The sequence below is a fragment of the Gavia stellata genome, chromosome 1 (assembly GCF_030936135.1).
Source record: "Gavia stellata isolate bGavSte3 chromosome 1, bGavSte3.hap2, whole genome shotgun sequence".
In the NCBI taxonomy this organism is placed as follows: domain Eukaryota; kingdom Metazoa; phylum Chordata; class Aves; order Gaviiformes; family Gaviidae; genus Gavia; species Gavia stellata.
This window is the reverse complement of record NC_082594.1, coordinates 57,049,780-57,068,880: the sequence shown is the minus strand read 5'-3', so window position 1 is coordinate 57,068,880 and position 19,101 is coordinate 57,049,780. Positions and strand designations below refer to the sequence as shown.

Genomic DNA, 19,101 nt, shown 5'->3' with positions numbered 1-19,101 from the left:
GGAATGATTCAGCACATTAAACACCAAGGATCTAATGTAGGCAGGTTGAATGGTGTTCCTGTGAGGTAGGAGTGCAGCATTTCTATCTTTCTGGATAAAATTACCTAAGTTGGTGTGAGATGCAGGCAGTGACCTTTCCCAAGTGCTGCTAAGGGTTTACAGCTCTAAAACAAGGCCTTCTGCTCTAATCCTCATAAACAGCCTTTCCTTGCTCCAGCTGAGGTCAGTAGCCACCTCTAACTTGAGAGATTGTTGGTCTTAACCCAAAAGGAGATAACACGTGCATCACTGCCATTTGGAGATGGATTTGATACCAACACTCATCATTAACAGGCCACAAGTAGCTATTATTTTAAATATCTCCAGCAAGCAAAACAAATAGGTATTGGGCTTGAACACTTTTAAAAGTAACAGCAGCAATGCTAAGCTCTTTGTTTTTTCTGAACTAATGCACGAACAAACCTAGCTGAATCATATGGAGACATGTTCCCTTTTGAAAGTCTACAAGATATTATGAGTTATAAAGAATTATCTGCATTGGCAATTTTCATTAGTTACAGCCTTTAAAGCCCAGCAGCATGTGACACATCTCTGCTTTATTCAGGATGCTGCTCAGTACTTTGGAAGCTTGTAGTTTAAAAAAGATATTACTGTGTTTAGAAGAATTCTCCTTATGTCAGTATGGTATGTCTCTTAAACTTGTCTGTTTCATTGAACAAATGCTTGAACTGTCCTTACAACACCAGAGTAATTAAAGCTGAACTGTGCTACCAGCCTTCCTTTTTATGTGCTTCCTCCCACTTCCTCTGTTTGCAACCTTTAGCTTTGTCCGGAACATGACTGAAACCTACAGGCTTTGGTCACCTTTTGCTTTACCTTGGCCAATTCTAGATCAAGATCCAGACCTCTGCACTGAGCAATGCACAAGGGCTTGTTCTTTGAATCTAAAGCGAAAGGGTAAAATTAAGAACCTGTCAAATACCTGTCAATACTAGCCAGATTTTTAGCCTGAGATACTACACTGGCTTATGAATCTGCTGTGGTAGAAAGACCTAAGCCTACAATGGAGGTAAACATCATCTTTTCTGCTTCTCCTTTTAGGATAACCAGGCTACACGATTTCCAGAAAAGCAGAGAACTAACAAACATTGCTTTTTGCTGCAGGGTAATCCCATGTCCTGACTAGAAATGCCATGATATTTTTTTAGCTGAATTGCAACGAAGATTGACAGAATACAGTACATAGATAGAATACAGCATAGATAAAGGCAATTGGAAAGACTTGGCACTATGGAAGACTACTGTGATTGTCAAAGGAATTTGCTGAATGATGGTGTCGAGGAGATACCCGGGTCCTTATCTGAATTAGTATATTTGGGTTCCTGCTCAGCAATTTAAGCTGTGTATGGGACAAACCTCTAGACTTCTTAGGCTTGTGATCAGAACCATAGCAAGGCATTTTGGTGCTCCAGTGCAGCTAGCACCTGCCTGGTACCCAGCAGGAGTGCAGCTCACCGAATCCTCATACCCCCAACTAACTGGCTGTTTCCAGCTGGGCACTCCTCTCCCCTCTCGCTACAGCCCTGAGCACGACTCTCTTCAGCAAGACAGACCAATGCTGTGCAAGTGTTCAGCAGTAAGCTCGGCAAGCGGAGGGTATGAGATACAGTCTGTTTTAATTCAGATGCTTTAAAACTCTTTAATTTTGCTCATTGGCTTTACCTCGAGATGATTGCTGAGACAGTACTAACAGTTATAATAATTAGCCCACTATAAATCTACAGCAGGAACATCGAAGTCTGAAATGTGAATCCAATGACTGGTAGTAAAGAAAATAATCTTATGTTAAAGTCTTGTTTTCAAAATGATTGCATAAATAAAGCAAGATTAATGATCACTGAAGTTTTAGCTGATAAAAGTCAATTTTTGAGATGGATGGAGATAAAGCAGTGGTAATTTTATAATTAAGTAAAGAAGTGGAACAAATCAATGTGCCTTTGCAAGTGTGTATGTTAAAGAACTAGCTGCTAAAAATTGCTTTAATATATAAAAACATTTTTAATAAAATAAAATAAAAAAATATTGCTGTAGATCACTTTTCAAAGAGAATTTGTACTGCGAAATACCTGTCGTGACTCATCTGTTTTTTGGCCTGCAGGAAAGAGCTTATTCTTGTCTAACATTTCTACTACGTAAAAACTAAGTCATATTGTTCTCCTATAATGCAATTCTGTGCCATTTCCAATGGAGAAAAAACGATTTACTGAGTGCTGGAACAGCTGGCATAGAAACTATGTAGAGTGATTATGAAATTATTAAAAAAAATTGTCAAGAGATAATCACTCTTCTACCAGATTACCAAGCCATTTCTACTAATTCGAAAATGGGATATATTTTGCCTTACCAGCCTATCCAAACTTGTGCCAGCAGCAGTTGTAGGTCGCTCCTCTGGGTTATATGGTCTAAAGCGGGTGTTGAAATTTTCAGGGACAGAACGGGCAGATCTCAAGGCAGGTGCTGGTTTAGGTTGGCCACATCCTTGGAAAACCTGAGGAAGACATTGTAGGTTATATGACAATCATCAAAAGAGGGAAGCTAGTATTTTACAGCCTCTTTATTCTCTCTTTCATATATTTGAAACCAGCTTTGATTGAAATTTTGATAATAGTGAATTGAGCTCTTGCCCTCCATTAAAACTCAGATTAATAATTAAGCATTATTAATTACTTGGTGAAGTTACAAAAACATATAGGGACCTTAAAAAACCCCTTAATTTAGGAAGGTGATTATTCTAAGAAGTTAACAACTGAAAGCATTTTAATTGCTATCTTTCCAGGAAGAGAAATGAGTTAAAGGAAGTCCTTTGTGGCAGGACTTAGTTGATAATTGTTTTAGTTTTTGTTAGAATGTGGTATTTACCCAGAATCACAGCTCATTCATAATCCCTACCCACAGCTCTTCCTACCTGGTAATTTTGTTTGTAGTCTCAGAGAAAAGGTCAATGATGAAATAGTCTTATAACTGGATTACTTTCTTATTCCCTAGCAAGTCTCTCCCTAGAAGAGGGGTGAGGCATATTGAGTGGGCAATAGTGAGAACTATTTTCTGCTAGTGTGTTTGTTTTCTAGGTATAAAAAATAATGTTCAGGGTTATGAAATTTTTTATATACTTCGATTTGGAAAAAAGTTTCAGTAGCATATATCCGGTGGATACTAAAGGACACAGAGGACGCTTTTGACTATTGGATATCAAGTATATATCCCAGAGGAACTCTCACAGAAGTTGTTCGGCTGAAAGGAAGTGTAATATTCACAGAGTTAAATTTTTCAATTGCTCTGATGAAGTAGGATCCTAGTGTTTGCCTTCATAACAACCTTTTCAGTTCTGGAATCATCTTTCTTTTTTGTGACCATTGTATTTTGTCTGTTTCAACATTTTGCCTCCATTCAGAAGAAAAAAAATTAAATGTCAGAATTTCTTGTAAGATATATTTTACAAAACCCTAATGCCAGACACAAACTATCCATCTGAATGAGCTTTGTGGAGGTGAAAACTCTTACGCAGGTGCTGTGTTTTGTTTGTAGGACCAGATTATTCCTTTTTGTGGGGCAGATAACAGCTATGTTGTGAGTCGGCAATCAAAAAGACTCGTGTTTCACTTTTAGACTTTTAGATTTTCTGCCTTGAGTGGTTGTCTCTGAAGTAGCCATGGATGTTGTGACTTTTGTTGCTTTCAGGATACATTACAATTGGCACTTTATTATGTTTCCCGATGTTAATTTAGAGGCCCCAAATGAATCAAAATTTGCTGAAAGAAACTGATTCGTACTAAATTTATGTCCAATCATCAGGTCTGTTCTGGCTTAAAGTCCAGCAAGTCAGCTGCTGTATGTCCATTGGGATTTTTAATTTATGAGTGGAATACTGCTTGGTCTGGTTTGAGACTATCTGTAAGATTTTTTTAGTAGTTTCTAGCCTCCCAAGTCATGAGGACTATTGGACAATAAATTCATTTAATCAAACAGAAAAGATGATTTTAGCTTGTAAAGTTTTAAATTTTTCAGCAGGAAAGAATCTTATTTTTCCTCTGTGAAGAAAATTTGGCTAAGATTAATGTTCAGGATTTACTCATGATTGTGTATGATACTGTACATTTTAAAGGGCCAAATATATGTTGGGGGCATCAGTTATACTTACAAAATTTTACTCATATTTCTTCTGACTGAAGATAAGTTATGTGCAGAAAATGTAACCATTTGTCTAGATATCTATGAAATCCCATTTAGTAAATTAAGCAATCAGGTATTTGCTTACAAAGACAAGTGACAGTTATCCAAAACATGCAACTTGACTCTCAGGGGAAAGGAAAGTGAGGGTACTGAATCTTCTCATTAAATTTCACAGTGTGTGACTGTTAGGCTACTTGTATAACCATGTGGAATAACTGCGAGTCTACATAATTTATATTTCATTTTTCTTATGACATACTGAAAAAAATCCAGGATAGACTTTGTGGCATTTAGCTTCATACAAATAGTTGTAGCAAGTAGTTTTATATGAACAAATTTACATACAGCCAGACAATAATAGAGATGGAAATTAGGTAGCAATTTTTACATCACAGAAGAAGAAATAATTTACTTTTTAAATGACACGGCAGAAATGCAGTAAGGATACAATATTCACTAACTAAATTTTGAGTGCAAAAGAGACATTTTCTAATTTGTGTCCAGGTATTAACTGACTAAACAGAAAATGTAAAGCTGATAACTGAAATTAACAAATGCTTCCTAAGAAGCAGTACATCAAATACTTTCTTCACAATGCTACTCAGAGATACTGAGCAATTTCTGGAAAAATATTCTGGTGTTTCATTACGTGTGTCGTGAATAGGCAGCATGAATCCACTCTCTTTAAAAAATTGCATTTTACATGTAATTGGTGCAGTCCATTTCATTTGAATTTAGAGAAGGGATTCCATTTGAAATTAAGAAACCTAAATTTAGGTATGTAGATACAGGTGTCTATATTTAAGCTAAACATCTATGCTCCCGTTTTAGACAGTGGAGATCAAAATCTCCCTTCAGTTGCTCTCACATCAGCATCTATAATCATTTGTGATGTCCTGGGATATCCGAGACATCTGTTAAGATTGTCTTAACACAAGACCATTCCCCACTGAACTGCAGCTAAAGCTCAAATGGGTTATCCTAGGGTTTCACAAAGAGCACCAGACCTCTGTGGTCAGGGAGATGAACCAAGCCATGAGGTCAAGTCAACAGAGCCGGTGAAGAATTACACCTATTGAGCTGACTAAATGGAGGTATCTACTTCAGGACTAGGAAGCAGATACAGTAAAAAAAGACTCCTTTTCCCAGGAGACCTCACAGTTTTGAATCCCAGCAGATAAGAGTTTTTTCTCTATGAAGCCTCGAGTCACACTGTTATTTAGACATGTGCTAGTGCTCAGTGTTTCCTATTGAGTGTCTCTGTATGACTCTGCCCCATTGACTCTCTCATCTTCAGATAGAGTAGCATTGATTTTTTCCTGAAATGTCATTATATTTTTCCTGCACAGGGCTCTGGAAAGAACACAGATAAATGAAGAGGTTTTGTTAATATGAAACTCAGAGTCTATTTTAAGAAGAACCTTGGATGTAGTTTTATGAAGATTTCCTCTTCATAAATAATGCATAGGTAGTCTGCTATGTCATGGAGCTCATTCATCCTTTTAGCTGAAGTAATTGCCGAAAAGGAACATACATCTATAGGTTAAAATGGCACATCTATCAGCTCAGATAAAAGTAGATTTAAGACTTACTAAAGGGAGACTCAGTTATGGGATAGCCATTAGGAAAGTGGAAAAATCTTGGCATGGCAGCCAAATGACACAGCAACCAAACATATCTTTATAGAACCAGACTATTTAAAATGCAGCAAATAGTCCAGTATGTTGTGTTTTGAGTAGCAACGAATACAAATTTATGCTGATGCAACCAGATTAGGAATTTTCTCCACTTTGAAGAAAAATGGATGTTATAATATCTTTTCTGCTGTTTTTTGAGTTTTTCTCCACTTCTTGTGAATGAGCAATCTCTGCAGATGTCAACTACTGAACGTTCATATTGTTAAAATGGAACAGATGTAGGATTTACTCTTTGACTTGAAGCAGAAATCAAAAGTAATGGTACTGACAGCCTTATGGGAAGATTGTGAAGGCCCCCAAAATAATTTCGTTTTGGCCAGGATTGAAATGAGCGTTTATATGTTACGACTCTCTGAATATGACTCCCTGAATTACCTCAGGGAGAATGAGAATAAGAATGAGGTAAATGTGTGCTATGACTAAGACTTGGATATGAACCATGGGAAACAATACACAGAATATGAAACTTTTACCTGAGAAATAATCAAGCTGTTGCTGAGCACTGAGTTTGGCACTATAATGTTCAAATACCAAAGAGGCATCACTGGCAAATAACAAAGACATTTCAATAATGAAGATAACGTGTCTGTCTCAGGCATTATCAGGTGAAACCCAAGGTAAATCTGTTGCAACCTGACTTCTACCAGTGGCAACCTTCAGGGAACACCACTGAAGTCTGGGTAGACCCAGATTGCAAAGCCTACTCTTAAAAAGTGCTGATGTCTTGGGAGGCATCTCAGACAGCGCAGACTGATTGTTTTTGCACTCTTTGTGGTTTGGCTTGCAGAAGGTCAGAATGGCTGCAGGTGTTAGATGATGAAGCTATGGAAGTTGGTTTTGATGCTCTTCAGTCCTTGCCTTTTTTTGGAGAGGGGAAACTCGGGTCTGATTCAGAGCACGTAGATTCCTCTGGCAGAAAGGCCTCAGGGTCTGACTTTCTAGACCATTGCTCCTTTTTGAAAAGCATCTCCAGATATTGCAGCTGTCAGGAATGTGACTTTCCCTGAGGCAAAATAAGGACCTCGTGTGGCTGTCGTTCAGGGACATGACAGCCACACAAGGTGAGCAGTGTGTGAAGCCTAGAGATTTGTGGTAGACTTTCTAGACAGCCAGTGCTGAATATAGACTGCAGAGAAATATCAAGAAAATGGAGAAAGATTCCAGCCTCAGGAAGGATTGGAGGATCTTAACATAATGCTAGTACCTGGTTAATGTCAACTGTGCTAAAAGAATCAACTGCATTCAGCAGACAAACAAGAAAAGTTAATGGTCTAGGAACAGAAATTCTCCATTTTATGCAGTGACAGGTACTGGGATATGGCTGAGTCTGTATGTCCTTGGTTGGAAGTACAAAGATAGAAGAGGTACATGTGGCACCTCTATAATTCTCTGCCTTGATATTGATGTGCACCCATCAAGAGTGGAAGACAGAGGGTTTGTGTCTTCTAAGGAAATGAAAGACAAGGCGTGAACTCAAGCAATAAGCTCTGACTGTCTGCACTGATTAATTGCTAACTCATTGGCTTTTTCTTGGACTGCTCCAACTTGCTCTTGGCAGAATGAAACAGCTCCAGGGAAGGTAGCTCTCAGCAGTATAGAAATGAATCAGGCTGTGACACTTCGGCCTCAGGATCAGGCACTGGTCCTTGTCCCCCTTTTATTTATTAGTATAACTGTAACCATGAAGACTATTTCTCAGAAGAATAGTGCTGAATAAGAGGTGCATATTTATAGGAAAAAGATATTGGACAAAACCTTCAGTACTACATCAAGTGAAGAATGGAGGGACAAACGATAAAAATGGACACTTAGGAAGTTCATGATGTATTTTTCTGCTGATGTCTAAAATTGAAGACTTCATCATTCACATAAGAGCATGCGTTCTTACTTATTTGTATACACTTATTATGTTGGAAAGTACATTGTTGCTCACTTAATTTTGCCTCCATATGCACAGTAATGTACAGTCAATGTGTTATATCAAACATACTTCTATTTTTCTCTAATAAATGTCAATATGTAATTGCAGCTGGTATAATTACAAAACATCATTTTGTGATAGAAAGACAAATTGATAGTACAATTTAATGCAAATGAGTTTTGGAATACGGCAATTTTATATAAATATTTGAAACAGAGAGGGATGGATTTTGGATTAAATGAACTCTGGGTCTTCTGCCCACAAAGAGGATGAGATTAGCGAGAGGTCCTTGAGGAGGAAACTGTTTTCATTTGTTCCACTCCTTTTAAAAGAGAAACAACATTATAAAAAATGGCCCCAAATTCTACTGAATACAGCATAGAGCCTCCTCCCAGACATCAATCAGATTTTTAGGTAGGAAAAGCTGCATGTCTGTGGTGAAGAATAATCTATGTGTATGTGGGTGTTGCAGGCATAACATTATTAGTGCATCATCATTTTCCCATTGTAAAAATGTGCTGACTGACTTTTGGAAAAAAAGCTGTGATTCCTAGTCACCACATTTTCAGTGGGTACAGTCAAATGCAAGATAGAAAATTGTTTGAAGAAAGAGAAAATAGCGTGATTTCAGCACTGTGCCTGAAGCTTTCTGAGCAGCGTCTCAGAATAATTGACAAGCATGGCTTTTCTCCTACATTAGGTCTGCAATTGCATTCCATGCACCCCATTACATCTGGCAAGGTAGCTGTCATTTTCACTGAAGCTCTAAGTGGCCAGTATGTATAAGGGGGAAAAATTAGACGACAGATGACTGATTCAAAGTCCGCTCGTATATCATCTCTACAGATCTGACGTGACATAGGAGAACACAGCACTAAACCCAAAGTCTTTGTTTCTTATACTTTTCTTTAAGAATAAAGCATTTCCATGTGTTAGGACCTGAAAAAAAGATGGATATAACCTAGGAAAACAAGGAAATCACATTTCAGAGAATAATGGTCTACACAGAAATATACAAAGGCCCCTCAAGGATAGACAGCTCTGTTATCTATGAAAATATAATAAAATAAATTTCACTGATATAATTTGGTTTCTGTTTCTCAAGATTTAAAAAAATACTGGCTAAGGTTTCTCTTAGAAGAAAAACTTTACATTGCAAATGGAATTGCTGTGATTTATTAATCGTTACAGCAAATAAAATATTTCTGAGGGACAGGAGAAACAGTCTGCTCTGCTACAAATGAGTAGTGAGATGAGCTTCTGCCAAGGTGATGTCATTGGACTCTGGCAGGGGATGCAGCGTCCCAACTAATGGAAACACTGTGAGAAGCAAGCAAGTAAAAAGGAAAATGAAATACACCTGAGCCTTGAGTGAGTTTTCAGTGAAAATATATTTTGTTTCTTTTTTTGATGTAAGGCCTGAGTTTGCTGAAGCCAGTCTTTAATTCCCAAAATATTTGAAAGAATTTGGCTGTTAAACGCCTTGACCACTGCTGCCAGAACAAAGTCTCATCGCGCAGGATGTAGACTGCTTTTAAAATCTGAGTAACTTCATGTACGTTGAAAGTAAAAAGCATCTTGAAGGAAATCCTTAGCAACCTGCAGCACTGGGGCCATAAAAAGCATCTAATTTTGGGTTGGCAGGAAGAATATTGACCTCAGCCTCCTGCCTTTTGTCCCCACAATTTTCCCAGCTATGGCAGCTTCCTTCCAAGCAATGGAAATTCACTGGCTCAGATGGCAGTCTAGCCAGCACCTCACTGACTACCGGGAGATCAATCGGAGGTAGAAACTCCTAATGCAGAGAACCTGGCAAACTGTTGACTTTAGATTTTGAGCTGCAGTGCACTGACGAATGTTAAGGAAAAACCATTAATTGTTGACTATTGGGTCAACAGCATCTGTCACTGAATTCGAAGGATCTTATTAACATGAGGTTCAGAGGTGGTGGTGATCTGTGTATACACATGCACACTAAAAATGGAAAGGAGGAAGCTGGTATTATTAACTCTGTTTATCTTCGTGTCAGCATCCAAACAAAACTCTATCAACCTGAGGTCTGGTAATCAGAGGCTGTCCAATGTAATGATATTTCCCTTGAGTGGCTATTAAAGGAGGTTAAATGGAACATTTTGTGTATTCACCTCAAACACATTGTACTTCAGTCTGACCTAGACAGATCAAAATGTGTTTGGAAGTTAATATGGAGAATCACAGATGAGACACAAGCAGAAGTTACCAAATGTACTCTGCAGGATATTGCTTACAGAGTTACCGCTAATTTTCAGCACTCTCTCTTTTCCTTAAATCTCTTACAGCTATTAATTTGGAGTTTGCTAAATGGCACCTTTCTCCTTGCCACTCCCTTCTGAAAACTTTGAGCTTGTTTAACTAGATGAAGGATTCAAAGGCAGCCTGGTGAACTGTCGAATGAGCAAAAGCAGTTTCTAGTGGTCTGGCCAATCTTTCTTAAAGTCTGGACAGAAAAATGGTGGAGACGTTTTTCCCCTGCTTGTGACATTCATCAACAGAGAAGGCGCGACTCACACAGTACCTTTGCCGACACCTGCATGCTGTTTTCTTGCATGTTCATGATGGCTTCAGAAATCTTGACATCGATAGGATCCATGACTGATTCAATGTTGAATGGTCCCTCTAATCTCTCCGCTACCAGAAGCATAGCATCTGTTAAAACACAAAGCAGCCATTCCCTTAAAGAAGGGATACCTTTGGGTGCCTCAGGCAGCGTCGCCAGCCGGAGGCATGGGTACCGAGCGCTCCCAGGCAGGAGCCCGTGGGGACGTGTGGCGGTGGAACCATGAGGCTTGCAGGGCAGCTTCCCCACTGCCAAAAATATCTTCCCCTACCACTATCACCACAGAAAGAGGAATAAAGGATGTAAAAGTTAGATTAATAATAGTTGCCATAGAATTATTGAGCTTGGGGTAAAATTCTTTTACACAGCATTGCACCACTCAAAGCAGCCAGTGCTCTGGAGTGTTCTTATGTAGTCTCCTTCCTGAGAAAAAGCAGGATGATAGAAATGAATCCCTGGGGTATGTTCTTAGAGTTTGTGTGAGATGATGAAAACTTTGATATGATATATCAGGGTGTTATAATTAAAGCAGCTGTTCTTTCTGACCTTAATGATCTCATTTTCTTGCAATATGAACAGCAGATGAATATTGGATTTCTGCCATAGGTATAGGTATAAACCATGTTTGCCTTGCTACATTTTCAAAACATGGTTGAAAGTTTTATGCAGAAAAATATATTCTTTGTATGTTTTGGATTTTAAAAACAATTGTTTTCTTAATTTACAATAGAGCCCCTCTCCAAAATAATTTTATCTATTTGTGTTTATTAACTAGTAAAACCCAAGCAACTGAACAGAAATTAATAACAGTAAAAAAGGTTTTGCCATACATCACATATGTTTGTTTATGCAGACACAAATTCATCACAATTTCTGTGGCAATAGCCGTGCGATAAACTGGATTTATACTACACCTTTGAGCATCATATTTTATCCTTGTCTCATATGTTAGCATTTGAAATTTTCAGCATCTAATTAGCTTTAAACAGATGCCACTTGCAATTTTAACGTGATAAACAAAAATCTTCACATGCTCTCTTCTTTATCCCTCAGACTTAGGCTCCAAAAGGTGCTAACCAGACTTCCTTCCAAACTAGATCCCATGCGTGTTTTGCTGTTGTAAGCACCAGTCCCATGGCAGCTGTGTGGAGAAGGCACGGAGCACCCCGTAGCCCCGATGGCAGTGTTAGGTCTGCACTTGTCTGGGGAGTCCCGGGGCTTCTTACCAGCCTGCATGTCCGTCTTCTCCCTCCCCACAGAAGCACATGTGTGTGGATGTATGGGAAGAAGAGGCTGGTGCCTCACCCCAGCAGTTAAGACACAGACTCCTGTGGACAGCCTGATCTGAGGGCTACAATGTGTTGTTTATATGCAGTCAATGCATGCCTGAAAATCCCACTGAAACTGAAATTACTTGGCAGCGCAAGTACCTAAGCACTTTTGCAAATTCGTGTCTAATATTTCACAGTACTTTTAGGCTATAAAGAGAGTAATGCCAGTTATTTGGAGTGGGGCGTATAACACTTGTTGGTAGCTGTGAGAAATGGTGAGATGATAGGAATTTGGTTTCAAACAGAGGTGTTATTTTGGCTGTACATTATTTTAAAATTCTTTAGTTTAAACCCTTTCCAGTGGGAAACTCAGTGAAATAAGCACCTAGCTCTGACACAGAAGCAAAACAGTTTTTGTACACACAAAGATACACACACCTATACACATGCACGCGCATACACTTAAAGATTCCTGCAATAAGTTAGCAATTTTTCCACATGCAAGGAGAATTTTTAAGTGTGGACTAATATAAAGGATTTTCTCCCTCACACGTTTGGAATGACTTGTATAAAACATTTATGCCTTAGCACTTAGTGAGCAATGGGATCAGCCTAAATCCTACCTGCCACAACCAGTATGAGGCGTTGTTAGGGCACAGGTCTTGGTGGCTGGATTTTGGTGGTTTAGTTCAGGGTTAGGGTTAAGATTAGTGTTAATGTATAAAACAGTTACAAGGTTTTTTTTTTTTTTGGTAGAATTACCCCACAGGTTAAGTTAAGGACAGGCACCTCTTTGTCCGAGCACACCTTAGTTAGGGAACTAGCAGCTTGGACAAGTCTAGTGCTAAGCTCAAGTATGTGTTTTGGATAAGGGACTGTGTTGAAGTAGAGTTCAGTAAATAGGTAATTGCTGGACACCCTTCATGAGAATGGGTGGTGGCTTGAGTCTACTTGCTGTTTCTTCTGATGGCATGGGGCAGTAGTTCTGAATTAAATCTTGAAGTAGAATTTCAGCTATGTGGCAGAAAAGTGCATCATCCTTAACTGAACAAAAGAACTACAGCTTTAACGTAAGAACAGCCTTTCCTCAAGCAAGTGGCTTCAACTTCAAAGTTAATAGTTCTAGGAGATGCAAACTAAAAATCTGTTCCTGGCTTGGACAGTTTCCATCTTTAGAAAAAACATCCTTTAGCTCATCAGCTTCTATTTTCTGAACCTTAACCCTATCCATAGACTTAGTCTTTCCTTAGTGTTTGCACTGGAAGTGGGCAGAGGCTAAGAAATGTGGGTAATTCCTGGTTGCCAAAGGTCTCTGTGAGCTTTTTGCTACGTTGAGCTTCCTTGTTTGATGTAGTATGGTATAGGTCTGATGGTGGTTTGAAGAGCTTGGGTTCAAGTTAAGCTTAGAGTCAAGTTTATGTTTCAATGACATGGACTATAACTTTATGCTTAAAAGAAAAAGGAAAGAAAAGGGAAGGGAAGGGAAGGGAAGGGAAGGGAAGGGAAGGGAAGGGAAGGGAAGGGAAGGAAAGGAAAGGAAAGGAAAGGAAAGGAAAGGAAAGGAAAGGAAAGGAAAGGAAAGGAAAGGAAAGGAAAGGAAAGGAAAGGAAAGGAAAGGAAAGGAAAGGAAAGGAAAGGAAAGGAAAGGAAAGGAAAGGAAAGGAAAGGGAAAAGAGAGAAGAGAGAAAAGAGAAGAGAAGAGAAGAGAAGAGAAGAGAAGAGAAGAGAAGAGAAGAGAAGAGAAGAGAAGAGGAAAGAAAAGGTAAGGTAAGGTAAGGTAAGGTAAGGTAAGGTAAGGAAAAGAAAAGAAAAGAAAAGAAAAGAAAAGAAAAGAAAAGAAAAGAAAAGAAAAGAAAAGAAAAGAAAAGAAAAGAAAAGAAAAGAAAAGAAGAAAAGAAAAAAGAAAAGAAAGAAAAGAAAAGAAAAGAAAGAAAAGAAAAGAAAGAAAAGAAAGGAAAGGAAAGAAAAGAGAAGAAAGAAAAGAGAAGAAAGAAAAAAGAAAAAGAAAAGAAAAAGAATAGAGAGCAAAATCAAGCAGTAGATCTCAGGTTGTCCATATTCTTTAATTGCTATCTCCTTCTCTGGCTTGGAATGACTTTGGACCATTTTTGATTGGAGCTACAATGTGGGACAGAACTAGTGTTAAACTAGAGGCTTGTACAGGGACATATTTGAAGAGGCAGAGTCTGAGAAATGGATTAAATGCTGAGATGAGAGAGGCTTGAAGGGCTAAGGTAAAACAGGTTCCTCCTGCAACATTATTTCTGAGGCTGACACATGTTGTGCTTCCAGTTAAGGCTCATTTTAGGGCTCAGCTCAGACTACAAGACTTGGTCAATTGCACAGTTCAGCTGAGCTCTTGCATAAATGGAAAACTAATGTTGTTTGAGGACTCATTTCATCTTCTTCAGTTTCAGCAGGTGTGTGGGGCCATGACTGATTTAGCAGTGACTGGGCTGCTGGGTTACTTCTGTCTCCTTTTGATAGGAGTACAAGCTCAGTCGGGCAAAAAAGGATAAGCAAGTGCCACTTCTATGAACTCCAAAATTATTTTCTTAGCCTCTGTCTGACTGAGCTCTTCCTTTTACCCTTTCTTTAACCACCATATTGTCCCTAATATTAAGTTAAACCTATCCAGATGATATCTGAGAGCCCTAGAATGAGAGAAGCCTTGAAGAACAAGGCAGTCATATTATTGCGAGTGTGCAGGCCCCTTGGGAACATAATCACTATTGTAATTAACTAGCTTCTATCTACTTATTCTTTGAGTTAGTCCTCAGATTAAAATTCAGACTGAATTTCCTATTCTTAACATTGATCTCTAGAAAAAAATAAAACCACAGTGTGTTGTCTTAAGGTGGACTCCTTCCTTGGAAAATATTTCCTCAGCTCATTAGGTTGCATCCTTTTGTTTGCCAACCTTAACCCTCACTGCAGTGCTAAATCTTATTATTCACTTGCACAACTCTATATGAACACATAAAATATATAGACACCAGGTCTCCTATGCAACTGAATGAAATAAAAGTTGTTAGGTTGAATATAGTGAAAATCAGATGAAATTTAGTGATCTGAGATTTATGACAGGACAGTCAAAATGATTTAATGGCCCTTCCCAGACTGTAGCTCTTCAAATCTATAATCATGTAACAAGCACAACACTGTTGTCCCAAGTCTCTTTTTTCTCCTAAAAAGGTTATGAATATTATTACAGGAGAAGCTGGAAAGCTTTCAAAATGAAGTTAAGAAAAATCTATATGCCTCAGTCTTGAAATCTTCATTTTCAAGAACAGATCCTTGAACTCAAAGAAAGCCTAATTCAGTTCAGTGGGATTCTGTGTGGGTTTAATAATTTCTCAGTCAGCTCGAATAGGAGATATTGGGAGCTTAATTATTGTTTGCGCTCTGAAAACTGATTGATTAATTGACTACCTTTTTTTTATGTTGTTAATACACTTGGACTGTATTGTTCAATTACATACGTTCTTAATTTTTACCTCTTTCGCATTTTTCAAAATCTGCTTTTCTTAGACTAAGTACGTGTCTTCTCTCTCCACATACTACAGCACTTGGCAAAAAGCTGGCATCTAGCTGCTGGGTAAAGGGATCAGGAACTCAGTTTAGGTAAGTCATTCTTGCATTGCGGGTTTGTTAGCGACTCTGAAACAATAAACATGACTAATTGCTCACTTGAGGACATAGGCTTGCAAAACAGTCCTGAGAAAGTGCAGAGCATATGGCACACTAGATTCACTGTCAGTGCCATTGCTCTCGAACTCTCCTGCTAGATGTGTGTTGCTCAAAACAGGAGTGGGGACCTTCCTGATGCAGTAAAAATACCAAGTCTACTGGAGTCCCAGGTTGTATGTCTCTGCTAACTGAGCACAGCAGTGCTGTTTAACTGCTTTATATTCCCTTGTCCACACCAAGAAATACCATAGGTATTTGACAGTGGCTTCCTTATTTCATTTGAAGCAATATATAAGAAAGAGATCCTGCAGAAATTTTTGGTTTACTTCATGGATTTTATTTTTTAAAGTTTTATAGGTGCCATTTTAATGAGATGCACAGGACAAAGCTGATCACCATGCTAAGTGATTTATTGTATATCTTAAAATTTCAGAAGGCCATTTGTGAATTTCAGGATACGATGATGTTTTCTGAACCCTGACCATCTCCAGGCAAAATAATGGATAGACTAATGACATAAATAGACAAGAATCTGCCTCTGTTTCCTAGGAACTGCATCAAGCCACTGTCTTTTTGACTTATCTTGATACCAAAACTGATGTCTTCTTGATTATGTTGCATTTCCTTCAGGACAGGTTTCCAGAAAGCTTCCTAGTAAATCCCAGATTAAAACAAAAGGAGCAGGGACAAGGACACTGATTTATGAGACATCTGAGAAGTGAAAAAAACCCTAAACTAGACTGAAATATGAAGTTCCTGTAAAAACAAGCAGTGCCTCCTTTTTCTTGCCACCTTTCTATCATCAAGAAAATGTAAGGAGAGTCTGAAAGGGAAGACTCAGGGAGCTGATAAGGTAAGGCTCAGGGAGCTAATAAGGGAAGGCATTTTTTGAGTCTGTGTTTGTTTGGCTGTAACATCAGTTTTGCCTTTCAAGCACACTTTGTTGTTCTTCTACTTCTAAATTATCAGTGAGATTCCAGCACTGGCTGAGCTTTCCCCAGGGAAATTCAGAAAAGCATCTGTGGATGAAGTCTCTAAAAATGTTGTTTTTTTCAGGGAGACAAAGAATGGTAAAATACTAAATTGCATGTTCTTCACAAAATCTTAAGGTATGTTTTGTTTTGGGAAAAAAGGGAGGAAGATCTTATCTTAAATTTCCTATCAGGAGGTTTCTATTTTTTCTCATCCCATATATGTGGTCTAACACTTATTTATGAAGAACTGTGAAGTGCTTGTTCACATAGCTGCTTGTAAAAGAATGTAAAGATAAATTTTTATTTGGGAAGCTTCAAAAGATTAGTCTATGGGCAAGTTCATGGACTGCAGAAGAAGAGAGATGAATCAGTTGTAAACAGACTGAGCAACTTATTGTAGTTGACTATGACCTTCCGAATGGCAACGACTGTTTTGGAAAAGGGTATAACTGTTAATATGCTGGGCTGCAAAGCGGTGCTCATTTGGTAGCTTCCCAACCTTCTGACCAAGGGCAAGGGGAGGCGGGAATTTGGGTTGTATTTACTGTGTCATGTAGGCAAAACTCAGTGAGTTTTCCATCATGACGCTAAATATAAATAGTGGTCATAAAATCTTTAGAGAGTTAGATGGTAAATTAATGAAACAAAATAAAAAATAAAAATTGAAAAGTGAAATATGGGTACATATTGACTTTTTAGAAATATAATAACAGTGGAAATACATCCCTGTAATACTCTGCCAAAATTTTTGCTGCTAGATTATGATTTACTCAAAAAATTCAAGAGGAAAGTAAAACTCCACCTCACGTTTAATGAGGTGCTAGGAATTACTTTCTCAGGAATCAGAGTAAGGCATGGCAGTGATGCCAAAACTGCTGTTTTTCTTAGGGTCCACAGTCCCCTTTTCACATTACTATTCATATGAGAACACTGTACAGTTCTATTCTGATGAGGCTCAATTGACAGATTTCCTCTCTGACTATCATTAAGCTCCACGTATGTATCAGCATAATAATATTACAATTCTCTACATCCTGCTCTTTTTTTTCTGGGGCGAAGGCACTTTTCTTAAAACTCATGTTTGCACCTGTGTAAAGGGGATCTCAATATTCCTTATTTGGATATTCAGTTATCAATATCCAGTTAAGCTTATCTCTTAAGGTATGCAGGCAAATGACTAGTCCTTGCCTGAGGTTTAGGTAAGTGAGCAAAACATGAGAAACTGCTGGACGTGGTGTGAGATTTTCCTGGAGGTAACAAGTAACAGAGTAGGCAGCTGAACAAAAGTCACAGCTAGCACCATGAAGAATGGCAGGATTTCTCAGACGGTTAGCAAAACAGGGAGCAATGGGGAAAAAGTACCTGGGGTGGGTTGTTTACATGGGAGAAAACAAGGGCAAAGAAAGGTGGATTAAGGTGAGCTAGGGAACAAGCATGGGAAAATGGGGAGAAGAGGAGATATGAAAGAGGCCATCCCTGTGGAAGCACTGCTGGTCAGCAAACTTCTTGGCTGCCTGATCGCTGCAGTCTGCTCTATATTATTATTAAACTCTATTCCAAACCATTTTCTGGTTGAGAATAATAGTGTGGGTGTGCAGCGTATTCTCTGTGTCTGTGTGCATAATGTCCTGGTAGCAAACTTCAAGCTGCACTACCTGGCGAGTAGGAGGAGACCAGTAGCTGGAAAGACCCAAGGTCTAAGCTGGATGCTTGGTAAAGGGTCTAGGTGTGGGTGTAGAGTCTAGATGGTCTTGAGGTCCAGGCTGTGGTTCAAGGGAGCTGGTTCAAGATGTGTGTGTGCATGTGAATAAAGGACTCTGCATGCGTTCCCCTAGTGAACTGCCCCAGTGACCAGAATCCCATCCTGATCTGTGTGGTGGAGCTGTTTTCTGAGAAAACTGGCAATGCGCAAGGCAAAAGTCAGACCCTATACAAACTTCAGGTCAGCCTTAAATGCTTTTTAAAGCTTAATAACACTTCACGGCAGTCTGACAGGGAACTGTTCACCCTCTCAGTCCTTCTGAGCTGATCGTTTCTGTAGCTCTTCTTAGAGCATGGACTTCTTCAAAGGAGTAGTGAAGAAGAATGCAGTCCTGAAGGTGCCTACCTTTACACAGTACAACCAAGATGTGGGAGATTCATTTCAATTTTTTTGCCTGCTGTGAGGACGCTCAAAATTTTACCTGCTGGAAAAACACCCTAACCACCTCTGCTATTCTTATGTGCCTGACAGTTCTCCTTTCAAAGCTGTTACTATGGAATACTTAGCTATTCACCTGGACAGAAAGATTGGTCTCTATCTTCGTGTTTAAGGCACACAGTTATGAAGGGGTGAATCCAGTTTTCTAGCTTATATGCTTGTAGGGCTGATGTCCAAAGCCTGATGTAATTAAAAGAACATCATAAGTTCTTGTAGGGGGGACTGGAATCCAGAATTGTCCCTGCCAGGTTAATTACCAATTAATTAAAAAGGCAAAATTTAAAAATGTGTGTAGATAATCAGACCTAGTTATTTATTATCTATGTTTAATTTCAGTTATAAGAATTTGCAGATTTAAAAATTATAATGTGCTTTTTTGGTATTTCTGATCAGCCATGTAGCTGTGTTGATTGATGACAATATCACTTACTCTTCCCTCAAAAAAGGAAAAAAAGGCTTGTCTTGAGCAGCTCAAGAAATCAGTTTAATATCATGTACAATATATGTATGAAAAAGTTATTG

The 19,101-nt window shown here is 38.7% G+C and overlaps 1 protein-coding gene across 1 annotated transcript in view; it reads right to left on the bottom strand.

The window, feature by feature from the left end:
* Positions 1-19,101, bottom strand: part of GPC6 (glypican 6) — a 791,687-nt gene that overhangs the window by 61,719 nt on the left and 710,867 nt on the right. The window contains exons 5-6 of the mRNA XM_059822469.1: positions 10,403-10,533; positions 2,405-2,548 (exon numbers count right to left, since the gene is read on the bottom strand). Of these exons, the coding sequence (XP_059678452.1) occupies positions 2,405-2,548; positions 10,403-10,533 (275 nt within the window). The remainder of the gene's footprint in view (positions 1-2,404; positions 2,549-10,402; positions 10,534-19,101) is intronic.